Source organism: Mobula birostris, chromosome 4 (assembly GCF_030028105.1).
Source record: "Mobula birostris isolate sMobBir1 chromosome 4, sMobBir1.hap1, whole genome shotgun sequence".
Classification (NCBI taxonomy): Eukaryota; Metazoa; Chordata; class Chondrichthyes; order Myliobatiformes; family Myliobatidae; genus Mobula; species Mobula birostris.
Window position 1 is genome coordinate 1,897,399 of NC_092373.1, and position 12,487 is coordinate 1,909,885.

At 46.0% G+C, this 12,487-nt stretch overlaps 1 protein-coding gene and 1 long non-coding RNA gene across 8 annotated transcripts in view; one reads left to right on the forward strand and one right to left on the reverse strand.

Annotated features, from left to right (window-relative positions):
• Window positions 1-12,487, forward strand: part of LOC140196126 (lipoma-preferred partner homolog) — a 477,606-nt gene that overhangs the window by 397,022 nt on the left and 68,097 nt on the right. For all 7 annotated transcript variants that reach the window (XM_072254856.1, XM_072254853.1, XM_072254855.1 and 4 more), the window contains one exon: window positions 4,184-4,379. In XM_072254856.1, the coding sequence (XP_072110957.1) occupies window positions 4,184-4,379 (196 nt within the window). The remainder of the gene's footprint in view (window positions 1-4,183; window positions 4,380-12,487) is intronic.
• The window catches only part of LOC140196127 (uncharacterized), a 74,361-nt gene continuing 65,292 nt past the window's right edge, over window positions 3,419-12,487 (reverse strand). The window contains exons 2-3 of the long non-coding RNA XR_011885622.1: window positions 5,839-5,993; window positions 3,419-4,416 (exon numbers count right to left, since the gene is read on the reverse strand). This is a non-coding gene — a long non-coding RNA (uncharacterized lncRNA). The remainder of the gene's footprint in view (window positions 4,417-5,838; window positions 5,994-12,487) is intronic.

The window sequence follows — 12,487 nt, forward strand, 5'->3', positions numbered from 1 at the left end:
AGTGGTCTTAATTTAGCTTTTTTGACACTGATCAATAGAAATAACTCTTTCATGTCAAAGTGACAAATTTCTACAAATTGATCTAAATATATTACAATTATTAAACAAAATAATTGATTGCATAAGTATTCACTCCCTTCAAGTCAGTATTTAGTAGATGTACCTTTGGCAGCAATTACAGCCTTGAGTCTGTGTGGATAGGTCTCTATCAGCTTTGCACATCTGGACACTGCGATTTTTCCCCATTCTTCTTTACAAAACTGCTCAAGCTCTGTCAGATTGCATAGGAATTGTGAGTGAACAGCCCTTTTCAATTCCAGCCACAAATTCTCAATTGGATTGAGGTCTGGACTCTGACTTGGCCACCCCAGGACATTAATTTTGTTGTTTTTAAGCCACTTCTGTGTAGCTTTGGCATTCTACTTGGGGTCATTGTCTTGCTGGAAAACAAATCTTTTCCCAATTCACAGCTCTCTTGCAAACTGCATCAGGTTTTCCTCCAGGATTTCCCTGTATTTTGCTGCATTCATTTTACCCTCTACCTTCACAAGCCTTCCAGGGCCTGCTGCAGTGAAGCATCTCCACAGCATGATGCAGCCTCCACCATGGCTCATGGTAGGGATGGTGTGTTTTTGATGATGTGCAGTGTTTGGCTCACATCAAACATAGCATTTAGTCTGATGGCCAAATATCAATTCTCTCAGCTGACTTCAAAGTCTCCCACATGCCTTCTGGCAAACTCTAGCTGAGATTTCATGTGAGTTTTTTTTCAACAGTGTCTTTCTCTTTGCCACTCTCCCATAAAGCTGCAACTGATAAAGCACCTGGGCAGGTTGTTGTATGCACAGTCCCTCCCATCTCAGACACTGAAGCTTGTAACTCCTTGCAGGGTTGTCACAGGTCTCTTGGTGGCTTTCCTCACTAGTTCTTTTCTTGCACAGTCACTCAGTTTTTGAGGATGGCCTGCTCTAGGCAGATTTACAGCTGTGCCATATTCTTTCCATTTCTTGATGATTGATTTAATTGTACTCCAAGGGATATTCAGTGACTTGGAAATTTTCTTGTATCCATCTCCTGACTTGTGCTTTTCAATAACCTTTTCACAGAGTTGCTAGGAGTGTTCTTTTGTCTTCATGGTGTAGTTTTTGCCAGGATACTGACTCACCAGCAGTTGGACCTTCTAGATACAGGTGTATTGTACTACAATCCATTAAAACACCTTGACTGCACACAGGTGATCTCCATTTAACTAATCATATGACTTCCAAAACCAGTTGGCTGCCCTAGTGTTGATTTGGTGCGTCATGTAAAAGGGCGAATCCTTATGCAATCAGTTATTTAGTGCTTTATATTTCTTTAATTAATTTGATCACTTTGCAGAGATCTGTTTTCACTCCAATGTGAGTCTTTTTCTGTTGATCAGTGTCAAAAAAAGCCAAATTAAATCCACTGTGATTCAATGTTGTAAAACAATAAAACATGAAAACTTCAAGGGATGGTGAATACTTTTATAGGCACTGTATATACATAAATAAGTAGAGCAAAAAGAGAGCAGAGAAGAAGAAAATAGTGAGGTAGTGCTTACTGGTTTATTGTCATTCAGAAAGCTGATAAGCTGATGGCAGAGGCGAAGAAGCTATTCCTGAAATGTTGTGTTGTGTATTCAGGCTCCTGTACCACCTCCTTGATGGTAGCAATAAGAAAAGGGCATGCCCTGGCTGCTGGAGGTCCTTAATAATGGACGCAGCCTTTCTGAGATACCGCTCCTTGAAGATGTCCTGGGTACTTTGTAGGCTAGTACCTAAGATGAAGCAGATGAAATTTACGACCCTCTGCAGCATCCTTTGGTCCTGTGCAGTGGCCCCCCCATACCAGACAGTGATGCAGCCTGTCAGAATGCTCTCCATGGTACATCTATAGAAGTTCTTGAGTGTATTTGTTGACATACCAAATCTCTTCAAACTCCTAATGAAGTATAGCCGCTGTCTTGCCTTCTTTATAACTGCATCAATATGTTGGGATCAGATTAGATCCTCAGAGATCTTGACACCCATGAACTTGAAGCTGTTCACTCTCTCCACTTCTGATCCCTCTGTGAGGATTGGTATGTGTTCTTTCGTCTTACCCTTCCTGAAGTCCACGATCAGCTCTTTCATCTTACTGATGTTGGGTGCAAGGTTGTTGCTGTGGCACCACTCCACTAGTTGGCACATCTCACTCCTGTACGCCCTCTCATCACCACCTGAGATTCTAACAACAATGGTTGTATCATCAGCAAATTTATAGGTGGTATTTGAGCTATGCCTGGCCACACAGTTATGGGTATAGAGAGAGTAGAGCAGTGGGCTAAGCACACACCCCTGAGGTGCACCAGTGTTGATCGTCAGTGAGGAGGAGATGTTATCATCAATTTGCACAGATTGTGGTCTTCTGGTTAAGAAGTTAAGGATCCAATTGCAGAGGGAGGTACAGAGGCTCAGGTTCTGCAACTTCTGAATCAGGATTGAGTGAATGAAGGTATTAAATGCTGAGCTATATCGATGAACAGCATCCTGACATCCAGGTGGTCTAAAGCTGTGTGGAGAGCCATTGAGATTGTGTCTGCCGTTGACCTATTTGGCGATAGGCAAATTGCAATGGGTCCAGGTCCTTTTGAAGATGTCCTCGATACTGGGGAGACTGGTGCCAATGATGGAGCTGGCTGAGTTTACAACCTTCTGCAGCTTTTTCCGATCCTGTGCAGTGGCCCCTCCATACCAGACAGTGATGCAGTCAGTTAGAATGCTCTCTATCTGGTACATCTGTAGAAATTTGTGAGCCCGCTGATGGACAGCTGCTGGATGAGGTTCTAGTTGGTGATGAATTCTTGGACATACATTTTCACTGGGAGGGTCACCGGGGTTTCCCTCATACCTTTTTTGTAATATTTACCGGGAGCATTGCAGACCCATCCCACAAGCTCTTTGACCTACTACCATCAGAAAGGAGGTTTAGGAGCATCAGGTCTAGGTAACAGCTCCTTCCCTCAGGCTGTGAGACTAATGAATACACTGCCACCACCGAGGTCTCCTCACTCGGACAGCGAGCTGTTTACTCTTTACTTGTGCTGCGGACTGCATTTATTTTGAATCATATTTTATTAACTTATTTATGGTAATATTTTGTTTTACTTGCTGTGTGTATAGCCCCCCACCCCCCGGCCAGCCTCAGGGTCACTCGGCTCGCTGTCATCTAGGGAAACAGCCCTCGGCCCCGCCAAACTGGGTAATGGTTTGTGTGGATGCTGTGTGATGTACCCCCCCCCCCCCAAATAACAGAAAATACACCAGATACGATTAAATGATTTACAGTTTATAGATATTACTGGAACTATATAATTAATAGACAATAAAATATAAAAGGAAAATAAAAGGCGCCACACTTATCAAAGTTCAATATCTTCGTGCACAAACAGTTGGAGCTCGGGACCCTCCTTCTTCCCCTGCGATCCCCTCAGACCACCTCGACCTGCCGCCTGGGACCAACAACAGTGGTCGACCAGACGAGTCCACTTCTGTCTCCCCTCCTCGCCGAACACCCTGGACTTCGGACTCCTGCGCGGGGTCCGACCCCGTTAGCGGACTCACAGCACCTTGTTCATCCTTTGTCTCGCTCTCCTGCCTTCTGCCCAAAAAACCCGCGCATCACAATAACTTACAGACACACAGAAAGAATAACATCTATCCCAATTGGTTTGTTCATCCTCTTATCAGTAACATAATCCAAGCAAACTACTAGCGGGAGGACTTTCTCAGCAGTTAACATAACAAAGAAGCCATTTCAATTATAACATAACAAAGAAGCCATTTTAATTAGACTACACAGTAACATGAAAGAAGAAACCCCTTACATGTGTAATATATATTTTAGACCAAAAGACCATAAGACATAGCAGCTGAGTTCAGCCATTGGGCCCATCTGGTCCGCCATTCAATCATGGCTGATCATTTTTTTCCCTCTCCTCAGCCTTCTCCTGTTTACTGTTTATCTGTACTGCGTACTACATGCATTTTGAATTATATTTTATTTTATGCACTGTGAGTGATAGATGTTGTGTGGGTGCACCATAGTCCAGCGGAACATTGTTTCATTTAGTTGTATATATGTTCAGTCAGCTGACAATAAAATCTTCTCTTTCTTTCAGAATGTCTACCAGCCTTCGGCTCCTATTCCAGCTCCGGCTCCCGTTTCAGCCCCGGCTCCAGTTCCAGTTCAGAATCCGGTTCCAGCTCCGGCTCCTGCACCAAATGTCCCTGTGGCCAGACCAGAGGATGAGCTGGACCGTCTCACGAAGAAGATGTTGTATGACATGGACCATCCACCATCTGATGAGTACTTTGGTAAAGAGAACCATCCGAGAGCTTGTCTAACCACGATCTAAAATAACAAGTTTGACTTTCTCTCAGTATCTCTTATTTTTCTACAGTCCGTGCACTTGTCTAAGAGTGCCTTAAACACTGCTAATGTATCTGCTTCTAGCACCACCCCGGCAGTGTGTTCCATACAGCCACCACTCTCTGTGCAAAGACCGTAAATTATAAGGGCAGAAGTAGGCTATTTGGCCCATCGAGTCTGCTCCGCCATTCTATCATGGGCTGATCCAACTCTTCCAGTCATCCCCACTCCCCTGCCTTCTCCTCGTATCCTGGCTAACCAAGAACTTATCCATCTCTGTCTTAAACACACCCAATGACTTGGCCTCCACAGCCTCTGTTGGCAACAAATTTCTCCGCATCTCTCTTCTCTCTGTTCTAAATGGACATCTTCAATCCTGAAGTCGTGCCCTCTTGTCCTAGACTCCCCTACCATGGGAAATAACTTTGCCATTGCTAATCTGTTCAGGCCTTTTAACAATCGGAATGTTTCTATAAGATCCCCCCTCATTCTCCTGCGCCCCAGGGAATACTGACCAAGAGCAGCCAGACGTTCCTCACATGGTAACTCTATCTCTGACAACCCTCCGATACTTCCCTCACATAAGCCATTTACACCCTGGGACACCCTGGCTTTCCACTCGATCTGCCCTCTTACCACCCTATCCACCTCTATTAATTCACCTCTCACCGTCCTTCACTCCAAAGAGAAATGCCCAAGCTCACTCAACCTATTCTCGAGAGACATGTTCTTTAATCTAGGCAGTACCCAGCATGATTCTGACATGGATATACGTCCAACACTGACACGGGTCCAACACAGACACAGGTCCAACACTGACACGGGTCCAACATGGACACAGGTCCAACACGGATATGGGTCTATCATTGACACATGTGTAACATGGACACGGGTCCAACATGGATATGGGTCTAACATTGACACATGTGTAACATGGACACAGGTCCAACACGGATATGGGTCTAACACTGACACAGGTGTAACATGGACACGGGTCCAACACGGATATGGGTCTAACATTGACACAGGTGTAACACAGACATGGGTCCAACACGGATATGGGTCTAACATTGACACATGTGTAACACGGACACGGGTCCAACACGGATATGGGTCTAACATTGACACAGGTGTAACACGGACACGTGTCCAACATGGTCACAGGTGCAACATAGACACAGTCCAATCAGCAGCAGGAGCAAGCCACAGTGACCAAGTTTTTCGCAGGTCAGCGACATTTGTTTAAAAGTACAGAAAGGACATGCAGGGCGACCATTGTTGGGAGTAGGCCAGTGGTGAGAGGAGGAGTGTCAGGCTTTGCTTCAGAGGAGGTTTTGGCTGGAAAGAGGTGTTGGCCCTGGGTAAGCTTATGTTAAGGTTCCTTTTCGTTTTCTCTTACCATACCTAGTGTAGTAAATGGCCGTTGTGTGTTCTTCGTGCCGGATGCTGGAGTCCTGGGAGATCAGTCTCCGGGCAACGACATCTGCGTGAAGTGCATCCGGCTGCAGCTCCTCGAAGACTGTGTTAGGGATCTGGAACAGCAGCTGGTTGACCTTCAGCTTGTACAGGAGAGTGAGGAGATAATCGATCAGAGTTACAGGGAAGTGGTCACCCCGAAGTTGCAGGAGGTGAGTAGCTGGGTGACTGTCAGGAGGAATGGAAATGTGAATAGGCATTTGTGTTAGTGCAGAGCACCCTGTGGCCATTCCCCTCGAAAATAAGTATACCGCTTTGGATACTGTTCTGGGGGACAACCTTCCAGGGGAATGCCACAGAGACCAGCTTACTGGCACTGAGCATAGGTCCACAGGGCAGAAGGGAAAGAGAGAGAAGAAGGGAGTGGTAGTGACAGGGGACTCAATAGTCAGGGGAACAGACAGGAGATTCTGTGGACGTGAACAGGACACACAGATGGTATGTTGCTTCCCAGGTGCCAGGGTCAGGGATGTCACACGCTATATCCACAGTATTTTGGAGAGAGAGGGAGAGTGGCCAAATATCTTGGTACATATTGGTACCAATGACATAGGAAGGAAAAGCAAAGAGGTCCTGAGAAAAGAATTTAGAGAGCTAGATAGAAAGCAGAGAAGCAGGACATCCAGGGTCGTAATTTCTGGATTGTTGCCTGTGCCACGTGCCAGTGAGGGTAGGAACAGGATGATTTGGCAAATAAATGCGTGGCTGAGAAGCTGGTGCAGGGGGCAGGGCATCAGGTTCTTGGATTACTGGGATCTCTTCTGGGGGAGGGATGACCTGTTCAAAAGGGACAAGCTGCACCTGAACCTGAGGGGACCAATATTCTCGCAGGCAGGTTTGGTAGATCTGCTGGGGAGAATTTAGACTGATTTGGCGGTGGGGTGGAGGTGGAAACCAGAGTGAAGACACTCAGGGTAGGACAAATGATAAAAAAGTAAAGATAATGTGCAGTCATACTGTCAGGAATGGCAGGCAGATGACAGGACATAATTGAGGTGAGCAGGGTGACTATCAGTGCATAAGGGATGCAGAATCAAAAAGTGTAGCAAATGTAATACTCAAAGTGTTTTATCTCAATGCACAGAGTATAAGAAATGAAGTGGGTGATCTTGTTACACCATTACAGATTGTTAGAAATATAGAAACATAGAAAACCTACAGCAAAATACAGGCCCTTTGACCCACAAAGTTGTGCCGAACGTGTCCTTACCTCAGAACTACTTAGGCTTATCATATAACCATATAACAACTACAGAACGGAAACAGGCCATCTCGGCCCTTCTAGTCTGTGCCGAACTCTTACCCTCACCTAGTCCCTCCGACCTGCACTCAGCCCATAACCCTCCATTCCTTTCCTGTCCATATAGCTGTCCAATTTAACTTTAAACGACAACATCGAACCTGCCTCAACCACTTCTGCTGGAAGCTCGTTCCACACAGCTACTACTCTCTGAGTAAAGAAGTTCCCCCTCATGTTACCCTTAAAATTTTGCCCTTTAACTCTCAACTCATGTCCTCTTGTTTGAATCTCCCCCATTCTCAATGGAAAAAAGCCTATCCAAGTCAACTCTATCTATCCCCCTCATAATTTTAAACACCTCTATCAAGTCCCCCCTCAACTTTCTACGTCCCAAAGAATAAAGAACCAACTTGTTCAACCTCTCTGTAACTTAGGTGATGAAACCCAGGTAACATTCTAGTAAATTTTCTCTGTACTCTCTCTGTTTCGTTGACATCTTTCCCATAATTCAGTGACCAAAACTGCACACTATACTCCAAATTTGGCCTCACCAATGCCTTGTACAATTTCAACATTACATCCCAACTCCTATGTTCAATGCCCTGATTTATAAAGGCCAGCATACCAAAAGCTTTCTTCACCACCCTATCCACATGAGATTCCACCTTCATGGAACTATGCACCATTATTCCTAGATCCCTCTGTTCTACTGCATTCTTCAATGCCCTACCATTTACCATGCATGTCCTATTTTGATTAGTCCTACCAAAATGTAGCACCTCAGATTTATCAGCATTAAACTCCATCTGCCATCTTTCAGCCCACTTTTCTAACTGGCCTAAATCTCTCTCCAAGTCTTGAAAACCTACTTCATTATCCACAACTCCACCTATCTTAGTATCATCTGCATACTTAGTCATCCAATTTACCACCCCATCATCCAGATCATTAATGTATATGACAAATAACATTGGACCCAGCACAGATCTCTGAGGCACACCACTAGTCACCGACTTCCAATCTGGCAAACAGTTATCCACCACCACTCCCTGGCATCTCCCATCCAGCCACTGCTGAATCCATTTTACTACTTCAGTATTAATACCTAACGATTGAACCTTCCTAACCACCCTTCTGTGTGGGACCTTTTCAAAGGCCTTACTGAATTTCATATAGACAACATCCACCGTTTTGCCCTCGTCAACTTTCCTAGTAACCTCTTCAAAAAATTCAATAAGATTTGTCAAACATGACCTTCCACGCGCAAATAGCCCTCTATTTTTCTAAGCTCCTTGTATCCATCCAGGAGTCTCTTAAAAGACACTATCATCTCCGCTTCCACCACTGACGCCAGCGGCCCATTCCACGCACTCACCATTCTCTGCATAAAAATGTTACCACTGACGTCTTCTCTGTACTTGCTTCCAAGCACTTTAAAACCATGTTCTTTCATACTAAAACAACAGGAATTCTGCAGATGCTGGAAATTCAAGCAACACACATCAAAGTTGCTTGCGAACACAGCAGGCCAGGCAGCATCTCTAGGAAGAGGTACAGTCGACGTTTCAGGCTGAGACCCAAGGACCTCTTCCTAGAGATGCTGCCTGGCCTGCTGTGTTCACCAGCAACTTTGATGTGTGTCCCTCTCATACTAGCCATTTCAGCCCTGGGGAAAAGCCTCTGACTATCTACACGATCAATACATCTCATTATCTTGTACACCTCTATCAAGTTACCTCCAATCCTCTGTCGCTCCAAGAAGTAAAGGCCAAGTTCACTCAACCTATTCTCATAAGGCATGCTCCCCAATCCAGGCAACATCCTTGTAAATCTCCTCTGCACCCATTCTATGGCTTCCACATCCCTCTAGTAATGAGGCGACCAGAATTGAGCACAGTACTCCAGGTGGGGTGTGACCAGGGTCCTATATAGTTGCAACATTACCTCTTGGCTCTTAAACTCAGTCCCACGATTGATGAAGACCAATGCATCGTATGCCTTCTTAACCACAGAGTCAACCTGCGTAGCAGATTTGAGTGTCCTATGGACTTGGACCCCAAGATCCCTCTGATCCTCCACACTGCCAAGAGTCTTGCCATTAATGCTATATTCTGTTATCATATTTGGCCTACCAAAATGAACCGCCTCACACTTATCTGGGTTGAACTCCATCTGCCACTTCTCAGCCCAGTTTTGCATCCTATCAATGTCTCACTGTAACCTCTGACAGCCCACCACACTATCCACAACACCCCCAACCTTTGTGTCATCAGCAAATTTACTAACCCATCCCTCCACTTCCACATCCAGGTCATTTAAAAAAATCACAAAGAGTAGGGTCCCAGAACAGATTCCTGAGACACACCACTGGTCACCGGCCTCTATGCAGAATATGATCCGTCTACAACCACCCTTTGCTTTCTGTGGGCAAGCCAGTTCTGGATCCACAGAGCAATGTCTCCTTGGATCCTATGCCTCTTTACTTTCTGAAGGAGCCTTGCATCGGGATTCTTATCAAATGCCGTACTGAAATCCATATACACTACATCTATGGCTCTACCTTCATCAATGTGTTTAGTCACATCCTCAAAAAATTCAATCAGGCTCGTAAGGCACGACCTGCCTTTGACAAAGCCATGCTGATTATTCCTAATCATATTTACCTCTCCAAATGTTCATAAATCCTGCCTCTTAGGATCTTCTCCATCAACTTACCAACCACTGAAGTAAGACTCACTGGTCTATAATTTCCTGGGCTATCTCTACTCCCTTTCTTGAATAAGGGAACAAATCTGCAACCCTCCCATCCTCTGGAACCTCTCCCGTCCTCATTGATGATGCAAAGATCATCGCCAGAGGTTCAGCAATCTCCTCTCTCGATTCCCACGTGGCCTGGGGTACATCCCGTCCGGTCCCGGTGATTTATCCAACTTGATGCTTTCCAAAATCTCCAGCAGATCCTCTTTCTTAATATCTACATGCTCAAGCTTTTCAGTCTGCTGCAAGTCATCACTACAATTGCCAAGATCCTTCTCCGTAGTGAATAGTGAAGCAAAGTACTCATTAAGTACCTCTGCCAACTCCTCCGGTTCCATACACACTTTTCCACTGTCACACTTGATTGGTCCTATTCTCTCACGCCTTATCCTTTTGCTCTTCACATACTTGTAGAATGCCTTGGGGTTTTCCTTAATGCTGTCTGCTAAGGCCTTCTCATGGCCCCTTCTGGCACTCCTAATTTCATTCTTAAACTCCTTCCTGTTAGCCTTATAATCTTCAAGCTCTCTATCATCACCTAGTTTTTTGAACCTTTCGTAAGCTCTTCTTTTCTTCTTGACTAGATTTACAACATCCTTTGTACACCACAGTTCCTGTACCCTACTATCCTTCCCTGTCTCATTGGAACGTACCTACGCAAATATCCCCTGAACATTTGCCACATTTCTTCCGTACTTTTCCCTGAGAACATCTGTTTCCAATTTATGCTTCCAAGTTCCTGCCTGATAGCCTCATATTTCCCCTTACTCCATCCAGTTAAACGTTTCCCTAACTTCTAAGGAGATAGAATTATGATCGCTATCTCCAAAGTGCTCTCCTACTGAGAGACCTGACATGTGAGCAGGTTCATTTCCCAATACCAGATCAAGTGCAGCCTCTCCTCTTGTAGGTTTATCTACATATTGTGTCAAGAAACCTTCCTGAACACACCTAACAAACTCCACCCTATTTAAACCCCTCACTCTAGGGAGATGCCAATCAATATTTGGGAAATTAAAATCTCCCACCACAACAACCCTGTTATTATTACTCCTTTCCAGAATCTGTCTCCCTATCTGCTCCTCGATGTCCCTGTTACTATTGGGTGGTCTATAAAAAACACCCAGTAGAGTTATTGACCCCTTCCTGTTTCTAACTTCCACTCACAGAAACTCCATAGACGACCCCTCCATGACGTCCACCTTTTCTGCAGCCGTGACACTATCTCTGATCAGCAGTGCCACGCCCCCACCTCTTTTGCTTCCCTCCCTGTCCTTTCTGAAACATCTAAACCCTGTCCCTGAGCCATCCAAGTCTCTGTAATGGTCACATCATCATCACTCCAAGTACTGATCCATGCTCTAAGCTCATCCGCTTTTTTCATAGTACTCCTTGCATTAAAATAGACACATCTCAATCCATCAGTCTGAGCGCATCCCTTGTCTGTCACCTGCCTATCATCCCTCTCGCACTGTCTACAAACTTCCTTTATTTGTGAGACAACCACCTTTTTTCCGTCTCTACAGTTTGGTTCCCACCCCCCAGCATAGTTCCGACATGACACGGGTCTAGCACTGGCATGGGTCCAGCACGGACACAGACCCAACATGAATACAAGACCAACACTGGCACAACTCCAACACGGACACAGGTCCAACACTGACATGGGTCCAACACCGACACGGGTCCAACACGCACACGGGTCCAATATTGACATGGGTCCAACACTGACACGGGTCCAACACGGACACAGGTCCAACAGGGACACGGGTCCAACACGGACACGGGTCCAACACTGACACGGGTCCAACACTGACACGGGTCCGACAGAGACACGGGTCCAACACGGGCATGGGTCCAACATTGACAGGGGTCCAACACTGACCCGGGTCCAACACTGACACGGGTCCAACAGGGACTTGGGTCCAACACTGACACGGGTCCAACACGGGCACGGGTCCAACACTGACACGGGTCCAACACGGACACGGGTCAAACACGGACACGGGTTCAACACTGACACGGGTCCAACATGGACACGGGCCAAACAGGGACACAGGTCCAACACTGACACGGGTCCAACACGGACACGGGTCAAACAGGGACACAGGTCCAACACTGACACAGGTCCAACACTGACACGGGTCCAACACGGCGACCGATCCAACACTGACACATGTCACACGGATGGGTCCAATACCAATGTGTCTGCAACACGGACACGGGTCCAACAAGATACAGGTTCAATGTTGATACTGTATGTGTCTAAGACTGACAGAGGTCTAAGGCAACAGAAGGTGTACTGCTGACAAAACTGTCTGGCACTGTATCCTGAATGTGGGGATGTTGCTGAGATGCACCATTTGCCTGTTCACAGAAGCTGTCCCGGTGTCACTCTGATCCACTGAGCACTGGGTCCTGGGTCCTGAGTCCTGGACTGTGGCTGTGCTGTGTCCCAGACAGAGGGCTGCCGACAGGATGAATGGATCACAATAGTTGGATTCCACCTCAGATGAACAATCCTGTACCTGGCCCTCTGTCACTGAATGATGTTTGGCACAGCAGCTGCATCTGGCTGTT